The sequence below is a fragment of the Uranotaenia lowii genome, chromosome 1, assembly GCF_029784155.1.
Source record: "Uranotaenia lowii strain MFRU-FL chromosome 1, ASM2978415v1, whole genome shotgun sequence".
Taxonomy (NCBI): domain Eukaryota; kingdom Metazoa; phylum Arthropoda; class Insecta; order Diptera; family Culicidae; genus Uranotaenia; species Uranotaenia lowii.
The window spans coordinates 169,143,293-169,163,285 of NC_073691.1; the positions used below are offsets into that span (position 1 = coordinate 169,143,293).

Sequence of the window (19,993 nt, forward strand, 5' to 3'; positions counted from 1 at the left end):
GCGTTCTTTTTAAGCTGGCCATTATGCCCTCATCTCCCCTACTGTCGTGATCGGTGGTTGCGTCCTCCTCCAGGAAGCCTAATTTTCCTTTTTGGGACGCCATTTTGGATGAATTTACGCTTCGTATTTTATTACGACTCTCGATAACACGATCTATACTCCTTGACAATACTTTACTGACTGACTCTTAACTGTCCGATGAAGCTTATTTCCCCCTCAAAGAGTAACGCGATGATTGCTCTGAGAGATTTCCCTGAATTTAACCGCTCTTTCAGTTGTAACGGTCTACCTGCGGTCATATACTTAAAGGCTTGATTCTCTCTCAATTATTTTCCGCTCTCTAGTTTTACGTTCCTCATCAAGCAACGTTGCGTTACCAACGTTACTTGATAATTTTCAGAAATTGAATCAATATCCTATAATATTAGATAGACCCAATAATAATACACACACTTAAACTAATTACCCTGATCTATTATAATTATTTTATTTATTTTTATATTTGGTAATATATTCTCCATTCATCATTATTCTCTACATTCGCCTTCACCTGTACTATATCGCCCAATATCAACATTCAATACCATAAATAGTAGGACTATAACGCATGTAGGACTTGAAAAATAAATTTACCAATAGGAATAGACAAGTTATTTCTGTTCCTTACTATCCTTTTTTTTTTTTAAATGTCATTGAAGAAAGCCAATTGCCTATTATTCATAATAAAATAAAATGACAATTTACTGACCATTTCCATTTTTTTTTTTATCCTCCCAAAAACATGTTCACTTAGCTTATAGTGTAAGTCAAATGTTTTTTTTTTTTTTTTACCATTCACTTTGATTCAGTGTATACATTTTGGTAACCGGTCATCAGAGTGTAAGAATTATTTGACATTCTGTTTTGTTTTCCCCGAATGGACCGACGGATGAAAACAAAATAAATTACTTTGTATTTTCTGTCCTTCGTGATCAGTATTTTTAATTCTACGAGTTTTTTTGTTATTTAAAATGATTTCCGTTGATTCCTGTATTGAAAATTGTGATCTAAATCGTCATCCAAAATTTGAGAATGTGTTTGAAGAAAATATATCCATTCTTTGATTGTTTCAGGTATATTTCCATTTATTCAAAAAAAATCATTGTACTTCTTGTACTAAGCCATTACTTCTGGTTCTGATTTCTTATCTTTACATGATGATTGCTAACCGTAGCTACTGAATAATCTGATACATAAACATATCTTTAAACTTTTCAGGTTTCTTTATCTCCCTTCTTGGCCTGGTCGGCTCACTATGTTCCGGTAAAAGCAAAGGAATGTCTCCGGTAAAAGCTAACGACGAGCTCGAGAAGGATGCACTGCCTAGCGAATAATTATCGGTATCCATTTTTTCGGAGCTCAATATGGGTTCATCTGAAGGATCATTCCAATTACTGCTGCTTTGGAAATCTGTTAAAATTGAATCCGAAACGTTTTCAATTGTTGTGGCAAGTTTGATGTCATCGACGCTACGTTTGAACTTCACACCGCGCTCACTTTCTATTACAACTGCTGCCCCGTTCCTGGATAATACCCTGTACCTTTCGCTGGAAAAAGACGGGTCTGTTTTTGTTCTTTTTGGTACAGCCATAACCACCAAGTCACCGCATCTAATAGAGGACTCTCTAGCACCTCTATGTCTGTCGGCATACTTCTTGCTGACGTGTTTGGTTTCGAGGTCTTTATCTTGAATTTCGGTACGATCCAGATGTGCATGCTTGGTCTCCCATAGGCTTGGGAAAACCCCCCTATAACGCCATCCTACCAACAACTCAAAGGGCGTGATACCAAGCCTCGAATGGGGCTTGATCGTATTGTGTGCACGAATGTAGCTTTCAAGGGCCAATCTCCAATTGACCCCGTCTTGTTTAGCAGCAGCCAAGGCCTTGATAATCCCTTGATTCTGTCTCTCTATTCCGCCGTTAGACTGGGCGCTCAAGGGGATAGATTTTCTCACCCTAACGCCCTTATCTTCCCAATAGGTGATAAACTCTTTACCTTGAAAAGGCGGCCCATTGTCCGTTTGGATTATAAGCGGAAGACCCCACGTGAAGAATATTCGACAAAGGGCAAGGTTAGTGCTTTTAGCATCAATATTAGGCACCTCAACTGCTGAAAGGAATCTCGAATAAGTGTCAACCATGACTAACAGCTCTCCAGATCCGCATCCTGGTATACTTAAAAAATCAGCCTGCAGTATTTCCCATGGCCCATGAGGCAGCTGTCGACTAGATAGTGGTATGGGAGGATTTCTATGTGATACCAACAAACAAGTCTCGCAATTCTTTACGTATCTCTCAACAGCTACACTCATTCCCGGCCACCAAAAATAATCACGCATAATTCGCTTCATAGCCGCGATTCCGATGTGACCTATTATTAAAAAAATTCAATTTTATTCCCATAAATGATTATTTCAAGAATTTAAAGTTAGACGAGTAGTTGATTGATAGTAATTACCTTGATGCGAACTTTTTAAAGCTTTTTCGTACAGTTCTACTGGTAGTACAATTCGATCTCCTTTAAATACTGTGCTGCCCAATGAACGTAGTTGTTTCGCATGTGCCTCGAACTTGTTCAAGTCATCTGCCCAAATACCAGACCTCAAGGCCAATCGTACAGCAGTCAACTGTGGGTCTGATTCTGAAGATTTCTCGATGTCCGCCCATGATATGTTCATAAATCCCGCATCCAGTGCATACAAGAGATGTTTCTCGTCACCTTCGTCGAAAGCCTCATCCTTTTGTGAGCTGTTTATCAAACGTGAAAGGGCATCCGCCAAATTCAAATGTCCCGGTATTCTCTCCAAACAAAAATCGAAACTTTGGAGTCGCAAGGCCCAAGACTCAGCTCTAGATACGGCCCTCTTACATGTTTTATAACCAAAACCGAATATAAACTCGTTCGCTTCCGAATCCGTTCGGATCGTGAAGCGAAGATTGGTAAGGTAAAACCTAAACCTTTCGACAGCCCATACCACTGCCAGAGCCTCTTTTTGAGTCTGTGGATACTTACATTCCCTATCCGTTAACGATTTTGACGCACATGCTATAATGCGAGGTTCTTTGTTTGTATTAAATTGCATCAAAACTGCCCCTAGTCCGATCGGAGATGCATCCACATACAGCTCGGTTTGGTCTTTACAGTCAAAGTAACCCAAACGTGTGATGTTTCTAAGTGCTTCATTCTTTAAGTATTCAAATTCTTTTTCCTCCTCGGGGCCCCAGTAGAAATAGTCAGAGTTTGCCGCGGCTCTAAGCCTTACTGTTCTTTCCGCTCTGTTGAGAATAAATCGTTCTGAAAAGGTTACCAACCCTAAGAAACTTTTCACTTCATTCTGTGATTGTGGCTGGCGGAAGTTTCGAATCGCATTCAATTTGTCATCCTGTATACGCAAACCATCGTGTGATAATTCAAACCCTAAGAACTTAACAGTTTGTTGGCTAATTATGCATTTGGTTTCGTTAAGCCGAACATTATGCTCCTTGAAACGTTGCAATACGGTTTCCAAATTCTGATCATGTTCAGCTTTAGTTCGGCCATATACGAGAACATCATCCAGGTAGTTATGAGTACCTGGGCATCCTTTTAGGACTATCGTTTGCATAGTCTCCTGGAATATATCCGGAGCATTCGTTAGACCGAAGCAAAGTCTTTTAAACCGGTACAATCCATTTCCTGCAAAAAAATTCGTCAGGTGTCTCGAATCACTAGCTAATTCGATGTGAAAGTATGCGCTAGTAAGGTCCAAAGTGGAAAACCACTTCGCTCCGTCCAAATCAGCGAGTATAGACTCTAGAGTCGGCATCTTAAAGGGGGTTCGAATGATAACTTTGTTCGGCCCTCTTAAGTCGACTACAAGCCTTATGTCGTCCCTTCCTTTTGGGACTACCAACAACGAAGAGCAAAAGGACTTATCCATCTCATTTGTTACCTCTTCAATAATGCCTGCCTCGAGTAGCTCATTCAGTCTCCTTTCTGTTTCATTTTTAAACGCAGGTGGAATGTTAGTATAGACACACCGAGATGGGGGCTTGTTAGAATCGTAAGCCAAAGATACCGGTGGCATATTAAATTTGGGAAATTCCGACGACATCACAGAGAAAATTTCTCCAGCGATTAGGGAACAGATAGCATTCGAAATAGAATCTTGAACTGGTACTTTCAAACCCATTTGTAACACGCTGTACCTCATAGCAGTGTTTCGACTTAAAAGAGATCTGGCCATAGGTACCACGTAAAATTTTTCCAACATCACAGGACGATCCTTTGAAATAAAAAGCTCTGCTACAAAAGTTGCCGTTACTTTTATCTCTTGTGAGGACGCGTAAGCTTTCAATGGCATATCTGAACCTCTCGTCACGCTGAGTAAATTATTCCTCGATTTACTGTTCGTACTTAGGAAAGTGAATGTCTCGCCACTAACAGTATTTACGTCAGCTCCAGAATCTATCAAAAAGATAACTGGAACCCCTGCCACGTGACCGATTAATGTTTCCTCTCGTACTTCGCACAATGTGGGTAATGCATTCTGAAATTTGTTATGAAGCTTTGAATTAAAATGTGACGAGATACATTTTAGATGTTTAAATCGTTTATTGATCTTCAATTTAATTATAAATCAGTAAATTTATAGTATTTCATTAAATTAATGATAATTCACTTTATTCATACAGTTCAGAAATTAACAAAAATCAACAAAAAGTAATTATTACTGGTTAATGTAAGACCTAAAATTTAATCCAAATCATTTGCACTTACGGAATTGTCCTGCATATCAATGTCCTGATCACTCTCTTCCTTGCCTACTGCTAATATCTTTTTCATTTTAGATGTCGACGAGTCACCAATATTTGGATTACGACCTCGGATTGTCTTTTGTCGTTCAATTTCAACTGTGGCTGCTGCACAAGACTTTTCGATATGTCCAACGATACCACATTTATGACATTGCCTGGTTATAACTCTACAAACATCCGGATTGTGTCCTGATCCAGCACAACGCCAGCACGCTACCGGCGTTTTCAATGGAAATTGATAGGAAGCATTGCGATTAGCATAATTTTGATTCTGATTACCACGCCAACCTGATTGGCCGCTTCGACCGTAGACCTGGCTGTCGCGCCAGTTGGGTTGATTGCCACGCCAGGGTTGCTGATTGAATCCGGGCTGAAATCCCCCTCCTCTATTCGTAGAAGAAAACCGTGTTGGGTACGGTTGAGCTCGATTCATAGGACGTCGATCATACATCACAGCTGCAATAGTAGGTTCTGGACCTTTCGGATGTGTCTTCGCATAGAACTCTTCGTTACGCTTTGCCAATTCGTACGAACGAACTCTTTCGATAAGATCCGAAATTGAGCTTCCCTTCCTCGCAACTTTACGACCAATATTCCGTACTTTTTCATCCAAGGCATGAAACTGGATGACCTCTGCCACATTTTCAACAACCAACTCTTTGGTATAGTCGCACATTTCTGCTGCCGCAATAACCCGTTTGACATATTTAAGGTCAGACTCATCTACCAATTGGGACATAGACCGCAGCTTCTGCCGATGTGTTAACGCATACTGTTTAGAACCAAAATAGGATTTCAGCCTATACATTGCATCAGTATATGGTTCCAAGAGCGGATCCGGTCCTTCCTCCGAAGATTGAGTACCGTGAAGGATATCAAGTAATTTGGTACCAGCCTTGATTCGAAATAAGCGATTCTTAATCAACTCATCCTCAACACCCGCCAACTCCATGGCATCTTCTAATAATTGGCGCCACTGTTCGAAGGATTTCCTATCTATATCCTCTTCTCCCGGTAACGGCTTGCATTCGCTAATACTCAATGAAGCAAACGACAAGCTATTCATCGAATTTACTAATATGGTGCCTTCTCTCGACTGATTATGATCACGTATAGTCGAATGTTTCCCGAGATCAAAACCGTTATCAAATGATTCAATAGCTTCTTCCAGTTGCCTTTTGTCCGATTGGGACTTTTCTAGTTCCGTGGCCATAGACATTCGAAGAGATTCAGATAGTTCCAATTTTTCCTTTAATTGAGCGATTTCCATTTCATACGGATTTTCCACTAGTTTGCGAGGTGTTCTGTAATAGTTAAACAGAAAGAATTCTTATTTAAGTCTCCTAACATTTTTCATCATTTTCAAATTTTATACCAAGTTCTTTTTTTTTTTTTTGGTTTTAATTATGCATGCTCTCAGAGATTCACATTTACTCTGCGAGAACACTTGCTATAATACTCCATGAAATTAACCCAAAGGACTGTCCTGAAGGTATTTTCGTTCCATTGTACTTACCCTTTAGGGACCCTTACAACCCCTAAAAGGACTTTTTGTTTTTAACTATTATTACCCTTGGGGAGTTTCCTAACCACAACGGGAATTTTTTTTTTTTTTAGATTACCTCTTAGGGACTCTATTAACCCTAAGTGAGCTGTTTTGGTATTATTATTCATTTATTAATATTATATCCTAAGGGGCTTTCTCAACCCTAATAGGACTATAATTTCATTATTATTATTATTTTTTTTAATATGTTTGGAAACTGTTTTAATGCATCAATGGTTTTTTTTGATTGTGTATTTTCTCCGAGATTTCAATTCACCACTTGTTATAATACTCCATAAAATTAACGACCCTTGGGGACTGTTTTTAACCCCAGGGACTCTTGAAGGTATTTTTGTTCGATCGTACTTACCATTTAGGGACTCTTACAACCCTAAAAGGACTTTCTTTACATTATTACCCTTGGGGACTCTCCTAACCCCAAAAGGACTTTTTTTTTTTTTTAGATCTAGATTACCTCTTAGGGACTCTATAAACCCTAAGTGGACTTTTTGTTTGATATTAATATTATACCCTTAGGGCTTTCTCAACCCTAATGGGACTGTTGTATTTTCCTTTTTTTTTTATATATGTTTGAAAACCTAGAATACCCTCTAAGGGAATGTTAATGACCCCAAGGGGACTTTTCTTCTGGCTCATTTTTTTTTTAAATTTAAAATATATTACGAATTTCCAATCACCCTTTAGGGACTTTCATCTACCCTAAGGACACTTATATCCACTTTTTTATGTTTTACAAACATATTTATAACGCAACGGTTTATTTGTATATACAGATAAATAATCAGTAACTTTTATCAAATGTTAATAATTCTTACACACTCCAAATATCAAACATACCTTAGTCACTTTACATAATGTCACTATTTACTATTTACTATTAAGCATGTAATAAAGTTAAATTTAAGGTGAACTTATACTTGTTAATAAAACCACGTGTTTATTTTCTTTCCACGTAAACAATATTCCTAGTTTTCTCACATGATTATAAATTATTAGCCTGGTCCAATTCATTGCTGTTGATACAAACCTCTTAGGAGCTGCAACCGCGCCATTGTCGTGATCGGTGGTTGCGTCCTCCTCCAGGAAGCCTAATTTTCCTTTTTGGGACGCCATTTTGGATGAATTTACGCTTCGTATTTTATTACGACTCTCGATAACACGATCTATACTCCTTGACAATACTTTACTGACTGACTCTTAACTGTCCGATGAAGCTTATTTCCCCCTCAAAGAGTAACGCGATGATTGCTCTGAGAGATTTCCCTGAATTTAACCGCTCTTTCAGTTGTAACGGTCTACCTGCGGTCATATACTTAAAGGCTTGATTCTCTCTCAATTATTTTCCGCTCTCTAGTTTTACGTTCCTCATCAAGCAACGTTGCGTTACCAACGTTACTTGATAATTTTCAGAAATTGAATCAATATCCTATAATATTAGATAGACCCAATAATAATACACACACTTAAACTAATTACCCTGATCTATTATAATTATTTTATTTATTTTTATATTTGGTAATATATTCTCCATTCATCATTATTCTCTACACCTACGTGTTTATTTTTTCCGCTCAAAAATCTATTTTTAAATGAAATTCTGTCTGTCTGTCTGTCTGTTCCTCATAGACTCAGAAACTACTGAACGATTTACGTGAAACTAAAAAAGGGATATTTGAGGGCCGGGGAAGGTTCTTATAATAGTTTGAGACCCCTCCCGCCCTCGGGAAGGGGGGAGGGGGCCTATTAAACAAAATAACCATGTTTGAATAACTCGAGAACCGATCATGCAAATCGAACCAAAATTGGAATAGCTGTGCGTTTGGTTACAACGAAATTTCCTAAAATGATTTCGTACCCCCCTCCTTCCAATGGGGAAATTGGAAGCGAGGAGTGGTACTCCCATACATTTTTTCTGCAAAATTCGAGAACTAATCAAGCAATTCCCAGCTGGAAAGTGCCATCCAACTTTTGAGGAAAAATAGGCAATTTTGACTATCCAATCAAGTTAAACAGGTAAATTTTACCTACAGGCAGTGTTCCGAAAATCACTCATTTTCAATGAATGTTTCTGATTGCACTTCGCAACTGAACGTACAGCGATCGGATTTTGTTATTGATTGCTACTGGACCTATCCGATCATCGTTCGTTCTATTCATCGCTAAAATACAGATCACCTCGCACGATGCTTGCTGTCAAAACAGTGCAGCACTATCATTAAAATTGAATCTCACCATTGAGCGATGCATACAGCGAATCATGTTAGCCTAGGATCAGGAGTGAATGGTTCAGGCAGTGAGTGAGTGATACATGTATTTATTTATTTATTTATTTATTTATTTGGAGTCTTTGACTACTGTCATACAGACTTAATATTAAAACTAACTTATGAATAAGATTACAAAACTATTAAAAATTAGTTAAAAACTAGTTTACATCACGGATTGCACTTTTAAACGTAGATTTAGATATATGAAAGTCAAATAAGTGCGAGACAACATTAAAAGCTTGACAACATCGGTATAAGGGGTGATTTTGTCCAAATACTGTTCTGCTTCTTGGCAACCAAAAAATCAACTGACTGCGTAGTTGTCGAGCTGGGGCGTAGAGGTTTAAACTCTGGAGCAGTTGAGGACAGTCAACAGCGTTGGTCAAAATATCGTAGATGAACATTCGTTGAAGATAGTTTCTTCTTTGACTCAAAGGCGTCATTGATAGTAAATAGGCCACACCTCTCAGAGTAAGGAGGTAGCCGTACGGGATCTTGCCAGGGCAGACGGCGTAATGCGTACCGCAGAAATTTTTTCTGGATTCTTTCAATCCTGTCGCTGTGAACGGAGTGGTAGGGTGCCCAAACAGGAACAGCATATTCTAAGACGCTGCGTACTAACGAGCAGAATAAAGTTTTCAATGCATACGGGTCTTCAAAACTTGACGTATTCCGACGAAGAAAACCGAGCAAAGCGAAACCTTTGGCTGTAGTCGTCGCGACATGCTGGGCAAAAGTGAGCTTTTGATCAAAAGTAACCCCAAGATCTTTTATGGAGGTTACTCTTTCGAGTGAGCTTCCGCTCAAAGTGTAGTCGTAAACGATTGAGGCTCTACTCCTGAAGAAGCTTATGCACTTACACTTACCGCCATTAACTTCCATTCCATGTATGTATATTGCACCACGCCAGTAATCTGTCGATGTCATATTGAAGCGCAGCGCAATCCACTATTGAATCTATGATTCGATAGATTTTCAAATCATAAGCAAACAGTAGTTTCGGTGATTGAAGGCATGTTGCTAAATCGTTTATAAACAGCACGAAGATAAGCGGTCCTAAGTGGCTGCCCTGCGGTGCACCTGATGGCATGTTGAACACAATAGAGTGAGTACCACGAATGTTGATAAAACCTCGACGATTATGCAGGTACGACGACAACCATTTGGTAACCCATACAGGAAAGCCGTAGCGAGTAAGTTTTTCTATGACGATTCTGTGTGGAACTTTATCGAAGGCCTTCGCGAAGTCAATGTATATAGAGTCCACTTGCAGTTTCTTATACATATGTGGCTGTATGCAATTCGCTGGCATAGCACATTAAATTTGTCAACGTTGACCTTCTCTTGACAAAGCCGTGCTGGACCTCCGTGAGTAACGGGACAGCTGCAGTATACAATCTTTCGTACATCAGGACTTCAAATACTTTGGAGAAACAGCAAAGAATGGATATTGGTCGATAATTTTCCACACGATGAGCGTTTCCAGACTTATGAATTGGAGCAATAGCGGACAATTTCCAAAGAGCAGGAAAGACACCTTCCGATATCGATAGATTGAAAATCATGCTTAGTGGCGTGGCAAGTGATACAGCAATTCTCGAGACCAACGACGTTGGGATCCCATCAGGCCCCGAACCTTTCGAAGAATCCATGGATACCAATACTTTTAGAACCTCCTGGTCTGAAAATACGGGCTGCGGGAGACTAATGTCACGATTTTGCAGTGTTCCAAAGTAATCATTAGTGCAGTCCGGAGAGAGTGAGCTGTACACGCTACTGAAAAATTCGGCAAACAAACCAGCAGAATCCTTAATGCTTTCCGATGTCCGTTCTTGAAACGTTACAGATGAAGGAATAGAATTTCCAAGTCGACGACTAATGATATATTTCCAGAAATAAGAAGGATCTTGTTTAACGTTACGTTCGATGTTCAAAATATACTGATCAAATGCAGCGTTACGAATTGCCGAATATTCAGTCTCTAGTCTAGAGAGGGATAATTTGTTCTCATCAGTCTTGTCTCGAAAGTATCGTTTGCGGGCTTTACGAACAACGTTACGTTTTCTCCGAAGTTCGGAGTTCCACCAAGGTTGATTATAGGTCTTTTGTCGGCGCAATCGTCTAGGAGGTGTGTACGCTCGTAAAATCTCCCACATATGATAGTAGAAGGTGGATACCGCGTCATCTACACTCAGATCTCCAAGCTCTGCTTGCCAGTTTATGTTCATCAACAGTTCAATAACATGATCTGTATTGCAATGCGTAAAATCCAAATTTTGCTGGTGGGAACATGCGGTGTCCATAAACTCATCAGATAAATAATGCACTATCATTACACACGGATGGTGATGCCGGTCAGTGCTCAAAATTGCACAAGGTGGGTGTACAACTTCGGCAAGATCAGGTCTGTTAATAAACATAAGGTCGAGAATTCTTCCATTTGCGTTGACGAGCGAGCACATCTGAGACAACCCAGAAGCTATTGTTGATTCTATAACAGCTAGCTCCTGCTCAGTGGAGGCGTTCACCGGCAAGAATCCATTCGAATCTTCATCAAAGCTCCAATTTAGATTGGGTAGATTATAATCCCCAGCTACGACGATAATGTCCTGGCTAGTAGCAATGTTCATTATGTGATCAAGAGCAGACATGTGAGACGCATATAAAGAAGTATCGCTATTTGGCCTGAAGTATACACAACACAGGTAGATGTAACGGCACTGATTCCTGATTCGTACCACAACTTGTTCAAGATGATCACATCCGGGAATTGCGACCGAAACTGCGTCAATGTTATTATTGACTGCAATCAGAACACCTCCTCCACGTCTCAGATTACTAGTGCTGCAATTTCTGTCGGTACGGTAAATATTGAAATTCGAAGCTAGTTCACTATTGCCTATGTCGCTCTTAAGCCAAGTTTCTGAAATCATGATGATGTCATAGTCGCAGGAAGACAGGGCTAGAGAGAACTCATTCGTCTTGGTGCGCAAACCGCCTGCATTCTGGTAGTACAACGTGAGTTTAGCGTTCGGTTTCTTTGTGGGGGGTTGCGAAATTGCAGATGCATCAAAGGAAGCTGGTACTAGCGGGGGTTGAGTATCAACGTAGGTAGGTCCAATTAGATTGGAGTCGCGAACGGTGTTAATTGGTTCGGTTTGAAATCCATTCGGGGCTGCTTCGGGTTCGGGAAAAAACGATCGGAGGTACTATCAACGAACTCGCGAAAACGGATACCTGCAGGCCATGTTTCTGACGACAGAGCATTTTCTTTCAAATCCAGCGAAATGCCAACTTTAAAAGAAACGAAGGACAAAGTGGCGACCTCTCTGCCCTTGGGAACCAACTTTTTCAGCTGAACATCCTCAGTACCAAGTTGCGAACGCACAAATTGCAAAACGATTTCCTCAGATGCATTCGGAACAATGCCAGACAAATAGAGCCAAAATGACGGAGGTGTTGAAAATAAATTATTTTGAGTAGCAATTTCGTTATTGGAAGCACCAGTACCTACAGCGCACAGCAGATTTGGCTGACGAGCGCTGATACGGTCAAATACTGGAGGTCTTTCCCGACGACGCTTAAGGTGCGCGGATGAAATTACAGCAGACCGCACTGATGACTCAATCCTAGGATTGAGATTTGGTGTGGTACAGGTGTTCACCGGAAGAGGATTGGCTCGTAACTCATTTCGAACTTCGTGAAGAATACTCTCACGAATTTCAGTTTTTAGAGATTCTTTCAAGGAGTCTATGAGCGTGTTGTTGGCAACGTTAGTAGACACCAGAGCATTAGAAAAGCGTGCTTTGGCAACCATAACTTTGCAGCTGTTGCACATCCATACCAGATGCTCATTTTTACGCAGATCTGACCGAGAGTTATCATGTAGCCCAGAGCATTTTAAACAAACAACAAGAGAACAAAAAACTCCACACTTCACATATTCGCCGTCGAAGGTGAGAGCACATTTTGCACAAAGATTCGCCATTGTGAAAAAGTAGACTTGTTAAGTGGTGGTTAACGAACCTGACGTTTAGATGGCGCTGCTCTCTGACGTTTTATGTAGTCTCTGCTAACGGTCCAAAGATGACGTTCACTTGCCTTGTTGTTGTTGTTGTTGTTGTTGTTGTTGGTGGGAGTAGGACGTTGTTTGTTGTTTGGTCGGCTATTTCGCTGCACTATTTACCTTCTGCGGGAACTGGGGCAAAGTGTTGATTCCACACCAAGGCGGGAATGCGACGGATGCTTGTTTACAATCGTGAGAGATGTCCTTGTCTCTCCGGGCGGGGATATCGGATGGTCAGTAAAAAGAGCAGCAGAAATTGATCATTTATTGCAGAATGCGGTGGTTGGTTACACGGGATTACAATTACGGATGATCGGTAGGTTTCTGTTATTGTTTTAACGGTTGTGGCGAGCAGGACTACTGGTGGGAATCGTACATTAGGGTGTTTAGCTCAGATCGATCCACGGCCTCGGGTTGGCGAAAGGTGGGGTGGGTGGGGCACGGTGGGAGAGCTAGTGGAGGCGACACTATGGCTCGATCATCCACAATAGAGCCAGCACAATATTAAATAATCAAGCCTTTACCTGCGAGAACCGTGGAGATCTTTATGCTGGTGGGTTGCCGGTAGTATCGGTGAATCGGTCAGACGGTCTTTGGAGCAGCTTAGAACGATTTTCTTAACAAAATATTGGATTAAAAGCGGAGCAGAACGGTGATGTATACAGACGTAACAGTGTTGCTAGATATCATGTAACCGATCATTAGCAAATGTTGTTTGATTTTAAACATAACCAATTAATACATTTATTTCATTTTACAACTCTTTTTACTACAGTAAGAATAAAATCAAACTGTAGTTGTGTTTGTGATGGAAAGATGGTCACTTCCGCCGTCTTTTCAATTTCTAATCAGCCAGGCGGATACTGAGTGAGTGACATTCAGAATGGATCAGTGGTATCTCATTCATCTCTGATATGCGATGTTTGCAAACCCGATGATTCTGAATGATAAGACTCGGTTGGCATTGCTGAGTAGAGCGCTGATCAAGATTGCATACCAGTCGGGCGAAGCAGTTGCGAGTGGCGCTATCCCATTATACAATCAGAATGTATCCAACAGGAAACGCATCCTGAGTGTTTATTTTGATTGATTTTCGGAACATTGCCTACAGATTCGCAAAACCTACGACAGGAACTGGTGGCAAAATGAGATAAAAAATGATCGGATTTTTGTCCAAAGTGTCATGTCATTGTGATCAGTGGTTTAAGTTTGTTGGAAAGTCTCCAGGTCGGATAGCGAGGTATGGGGGTGATGTACTGATGTGATGTGATACATTTTCATTATCCGATATGCATTGCTATCACAAAAACAAAAAACAGATGATGTTCATGTTGATTCCTAGTATTGCTTTATGTTTCAATCATTGTTAAGAGCATTCCAACAGCTCATAACTGTGCAGGGGAAAGATGTGAGGCCATATTTTTCATTTTGATAAGTGAATAATTCCGAATTTCCGCTTTGATAGTCACTCACGTTGCTACCACTCTTGGCGGAACCTTCAGCAAGATTACAAAATTGATTTTTAATCAACGATATCATACTTGAAGCATGGCTCCATCCAACGCGCTTCTTTCTCCATCGAATTGTTATGCCGGTTTATTCCCTACGTAGCTCTGCCAATGGCAACGGGGAATCGTCCTTCCTGATTATGGAGTCCATCAGGCAGCTTTGCACCGGATTGCCTCGAGGCAAAGCAACGTTCCTACCCGGTGTGATGTCGATGATTTTATATAAGGCGGGTGAACGAAAGTGAGCCTTCGATATCGATCTTTCGAAAACTCGTTACAATTCCGACGGCTCGTCGGTGCCACAAAGTATAACAACAATAAAAACTAATTATAGAACAAACAGAGAGCGGCGCTGCCATCATATTCCGCAACCACGTGCCTTCCCATTCCAGCTTGTTCCCTATAACGGCGGCTCACCGGCAATAGGTGATTCTTTCCGATAGTCATCTTCTTTGTTGGCGCTTCCGGTCCCTAGCGGGAAACTTCGGCTCAAAGGTAAACATCGCTAGACTAATTGCCTTGCTTCTGCTGTATGTTTCGAAGCAAAGTCCAACCTTCTCGCTCGTCGATAGATAAGCTAAAATCCGGGGAAGCGGCTTTGATGATCGGAATATAGAAGACTTCGAGCAAGATTATGCACGGCGTGTTTCAATGAGTTTTTCCTCCTGTTATTTTTTCAACTTGCGTTCGATACGACCCAGTTCCGTGTGATACGCTCGACTTTTGATGAGCTCAAATTATGATAAGAATTTAAATGGAAAGTAATTCCAAACTCCGTATCACCAAACGGATGCCTGCCTGGCTATTCATCCATTTAGCCTTCCAAACATTCTGCTCCCTTGCCAAACCAATTCATTCGTTTCGTAGGGTGGAAGCACCCTTTCAGCTTAGCTGAGCGAAGGTCCGCCGTAGCGAATTATAATTCAATATAAACATAAACACAACGTGCCGTTTCACAGTATTTACGCAAGGAAACGCATTTATTTTCGCGCCCGGTTTGCCTCAGCGGACCCCTTCTGGCTTTTCCCTGGGCCCGAAAGGGACGTTTTTCCGTAATATCAAAACAACCATCCGTCGAGGCGAGCATGAGGCGCATAACAGTCAAGAAGACGCACTACCTACCTACTGCCAATGACGGATGTTATGGATTTGGAAAACTGCCAGCAACAACGCTGAAGGTAGTGGCACCTTGTTGTTTACGAATTCTTTAACCAGAAATGCGAGCGCAGAAGGGAAAAAAAATACAAAGCACATCGTCTGCTTATGTGTCACGCAAACGGATTGTAATAAATCATCATGCAGTGTCATATTAAATCGTATTACCGTTTTTATGTTTCTGCATAACCGGGGTGTGTGACAGCTCAGCGAAACGTGCGAGTTTTTGAATGGTTTCTGAAGCGTTACGACGAGCAACTACTGTCAGCGTCGCTGAGCTCAACGGAACTACCAAACGAACGAAAATTGTTGGGAGGAACTTTGTTTCGGTTTAGGTTTCGGCGTTGGGGTGAGGTACTTGGCAAGGCATTAGCACAATAATCCGTTTTAATGAGCAAACAGATTCGGTTGTAAAACGACTGCAGCAAAATTTCAGTGGCCTCGCTGCCGATGCAGCTCCAGGCAGCTGAACAATCCTCGAAGAGTAATGAAAGCACCAAGGTAGCGAATAGACAAAGTTGTACTGATGTTGATTTGTGATTCAAATCAGCGCAAAAAGTGCGCATACACTCATAGTTTACTTTATCCTTTATCCAAAAACTTTCGAGACTTTCGAGACTTTCGATAAAAATATACACACCAGATGTCAGATTCAGTATTCGTGCCATTTTGCTCAGAAGGTCCCTATGTTTGTGAAGGATAGAGGAAGTACGGTGCATGATGAGAACCCGCAGTAAAATAGGTTTTTATGAGGGCAACATGTGCACCTGTACGTGGGGTAAAACGGACATTCTGCGTCACATAATCCAACTGCAAAATTTTTTATCTCGGTCGGCTTGTCGACACTGATGGTGTCTGTCAGCATGCAATTGAATGTGAATTTCTTGGACCTATAATCAGAATAATGATGTACTTTTCGATGGAGCTTGATGGACCAGATAGCTTGCAGTATTACTAATTGTGAACTTCAATAAAATTTCTAGAAACGTCACTGGTGAACTGGCAACAAAACACAGACGTCTGACAATCTGGAACTTCACTTTTCTTTGTCGGAAGTCTTTCGGAAGTTCGGACTTCTGAAGTAAAATATAGTGCTGGCGTGTTAACAGAAACTTTGGCTGTGGTATATTCTTGTGCTGGTGAGTTTTTGCAAACCCAGAAAAGTTTCTTCAGCGTTAACTCCAACAAAACTGTGGTAGGCCACGACCACACGACCACACGAGAACGACCAGAAGCCACTAGAATGCCGCAGCATTTCATCATCACGCTAGGGGTACCTGCTGGTATAAATACCACCACCTATGTGAAAGCTCAGTGATTCAGTTGTCGCACTTGCTTGAATAAACATATCTTTATAGTTTAGTCTCTTGCCTTTTCACTCTTCTGGGAACACGACAAATTGGCGACGAGAACCTCGAAGGATCCCCGATCAGAAGATGACCGAAATGGATATCAAAAACGCTATCCTCCGGCTCACCGATATCCTGGCCAACCAGCAGCCAACCAGGATTGCAGTTCTCTTACAGAACAACGCAGTTCCCCAGGCTGGAAGCGAGAAAATAATCGAGTCGCTGGCGACGGGAATTCAAGAATTCCGGTTCGACCCAGACGGCGGAATTTTTTTCGACTCCTGGTTCGCTCGGTACGAAGACGTTTTCAGGCAAGGTGGGCAACATTTGGACGACGCTGCCAAGGTCAGGCTGCTCCTCCGGAAAGTCGATACGTAGTTCCACGAACGGTATCTGGACAGCATTTTGCCGAGTCACCCCCGAGACTTTGATTTTGAAACAACAGTGACAAAGCTCAAGCGTCTCTTCGATCGACAAAAATCGCTGATCAACGCACGGTACCAGTGCCTGCAGTCCTGCAGTACAGGAAGGACGACGCAGATGATTTTACCGCATACGCAGCTTCCATCAACAAAAACTGCGAGGCGTTTCAACTCAACCGGCTTACTAGTGACCAGTTCAAAGCTTTGCGTTTCGTATGTGGTTTACAATCGCCACGGGACGCTGACATACGAACTCGGCTTATTAGTAAGCTCGAAGCCGAAGAAAGCGCCCCACCTGCCGAAGGTTGCCAACTTACCCTGGACAAGCTGGTAGACGAGTGCCACAAGCTCATCAACCTGAAACAGGACACACAAATGATTGAGAAGAAGGACCCCTCAATCAACGCTGTGTCCCTCCATCCAAAACCACCCGAGACGAAGACGAAAAAGGTTCCGAAGACGCCCTGCTAGCTCTGCAGGGACTTCCATTTCGTCCGTGAGTGCCCGTTCCAGAATTCCACCTGCGGAAAATGCAAACGCAGGGGCCACAAGGAAGGTTACTGTGCTCCAGCGGAATCCAGGAAGAAACCAACCAACGAGCATCATCCAAACATTCGGAAGATGAAAGGTGTCACTCTGGTGCAGAAAGTGGACATTTCCAAGAGGCGCAAGTTTGCTGATGTTCATCTGAACGGTGTCAACGTCAAGCTCCAGCTGGACTGTGCTTCTGACATCACCATCATGTCTACGCAAACTTGGAAAACCATCGGGAAGCCAACAATCAACCAGACGAACATCGTTGAGACCAGTGCATCCGGAAATATGCTCGACGTTTTGGGTGAATTCAACGAACGTATCAAAACGATCATGCATCTACGTTACCAACCATCCCGATCTGAACGTCCTTGGCATCGACCTCATCGATTCATTCCAGCTTCGGTCGATTCCCTTCCAACACGAGGACGGGTCCTCGTGTTGGAAATCTACCTCGAAATGATGAATATGTGCATTAGAGTGCCTATAAGGAGAGTGACAACATTCTATCCCAAACAAAATAAATGTCTTCGGAAACAATGAAATTTACAGCTGGTAGCACTGGTTCAGTTTAAGCGTTCAAGTGACTATTGCGAAATGATGCTTTTGTTTATTTTTCGTTGTACTTTGATTGTCGGTTTATTTTTAGGCTAATATCTTGACATGTATATCACCTTAATGCCAAGGGGCTGAAAGAGACGAAAATATCCAAACTGACATTCTAGTAACACACTGACGTATTGGTACCAGAATGCCATTGAAATCAAATAGGAACTGACGGTCCGTTTGTATGGGATTTGACAGTTGATTCAGTTCTTTGCAAAATGCATTTTACCTGACCAAGATAAGGAACATGCCAAGTTATGGCTCACTTTCCCTAGTAGTATTGTTCTTGCTTCGCTGACTGTGTGAAAAGACTCTGTACCATACTGTTGTACACTTTCCAAGCATACATATGTACACAGGAGTGCTCATTATGCCCAAGTAAGGTGCTTAGTTTGGTCCACTCACTGACGTGTTTTAAGTTTTTGAGCATTGAAGACCTTCTTCAGCGTTGAACACGTAGGGGAGAGGCGGGCTATATGCGCATATTAAGGAAAGCACTCATTTTCTCCCATATTCCAAAAGATAGGAGTCTGAAAACTATACACACATGAGCGGACATCTGTTTTATATACGTTAGAGCAATTTTTCTGTTAAAATCTTTTACAGTTTTTGTGAAAATAATTTTATAATAAAAGAAGTCAAAATAGCCGATTTCCGAAACTGGCGGGCTAAATGCGCATATTTATGTTTTTAGCTATATTTCATTAACACTTGCAAAAATTTGATATTATTAAATTGAAAATGGTAGAAACGGATGTTAGGCATACGGTAAGGCTGAAATTTTGGTGAAATTTTAAACATCACTAGTTCTTTTGCATGAAACATAGTTAAGTATGTCATATGGCCATATTTCATGGTAATATTTTGTTAATATCGCATTTTTATCGAATCAGTATGAAGTTCTTCTTTTTTCGCTGTAAGATCATGATTCGAGCATAGATTTAATGTTTCAATGATAGAAAGTAAAAAATTTATAAGACTTATCTAATTTTCTTGATATAGGCATTTAACCTGCCTTGATATGGGCATTCAGAACCTGTCTCTTATTCCAATATCTTAACATTTACAACTTTGCCAAAAGCATCAATTTGTTGAATTTCCGATTTCCAGATGAATAAGAAAGAAAAACCATTAACATTTTTCTTTACAGAATCTGTACGCACGATAATTAAAGTTCAATATATTCTAACAAAACTGACAAAAATCTTGTTCGAATTTTTAAATTTTTTCGACTTTATATAACAATTTCACTTTTTAATGCCATGTGATAAAAGCGCATTACCCTCAAACTGCACTGATTAGATATGATGAATCTCCAGCCATATCGTCAAACGGCTGTATGCGCATATTACCCAACATGCGCATTTAGGAACACTTCCCCCTAGTACTTATGGACCTTACAAATTGAAGCTATGTTGTGCCCTTAAAAGACGCTCAGGTTAATCTAGTGATGGTCATTGACTCAATGATTCAATAAATTATTTTTGTGATAAAAAAAGGGAGATTTTTAAAACTTTGCAATTAAGGTTTTTAACGCAATCATAAAAGTACATCAAACCAGAATTTTGTTGATAAATATCAAAATAAAAAAGAAATCAACCTTCTGCTTTTTAGTCTTCCATAAAAAATCAATAAAATTTCCACATCTTAACTTGTCAAATTTTCAGATGAAAGGAAAAAG

General features: G+C 40.9%; 1 protein-coding gene across 1 annotated transcript; it reads left to right on the plus strand.

Annotated features, from left to right (window-relative positions):
* Window positions 1-16,837: 16,837 nt before the first annotated feature.
* Window positions 16,838-17,643, plus strand: LOC129738139 (uncharacterized protein K02A2.6-like). The gene is made up of 2 exons (XM_055729321.1): window positions 16,838-17,124; window positions 17,196-17,643. Exons 1-2 carry the CDS (start codon window positions 16,838-16,840, stop codon window positions 17,641-17,643), a joined length of 735 nt encoding a protein of 244 aa, XP_055585296.1.
* The last annotated feature ends 2,350 nt before the right edge of the window (window positions 17,644-19,993 follow it).

What these genes read in the sequence shown, in the direction of transcription:
- LOC129738139 (XM_055729321.1), top strand. Translation starts at nt 16,838, where the DNA reads ATGACCGAAATGGATATCAAAAACGCTATCCTCCGGCTCACCGATATC. An exon ending in CTCCTCCGGAAAGTCGATAC is followed by an intron (nt 17,125 to 17,195) that starts GTAGTTCCACGA and finishes TTGAAACAACAG; the next exon opens with TGACAAAGCTCAAGCGTCTC.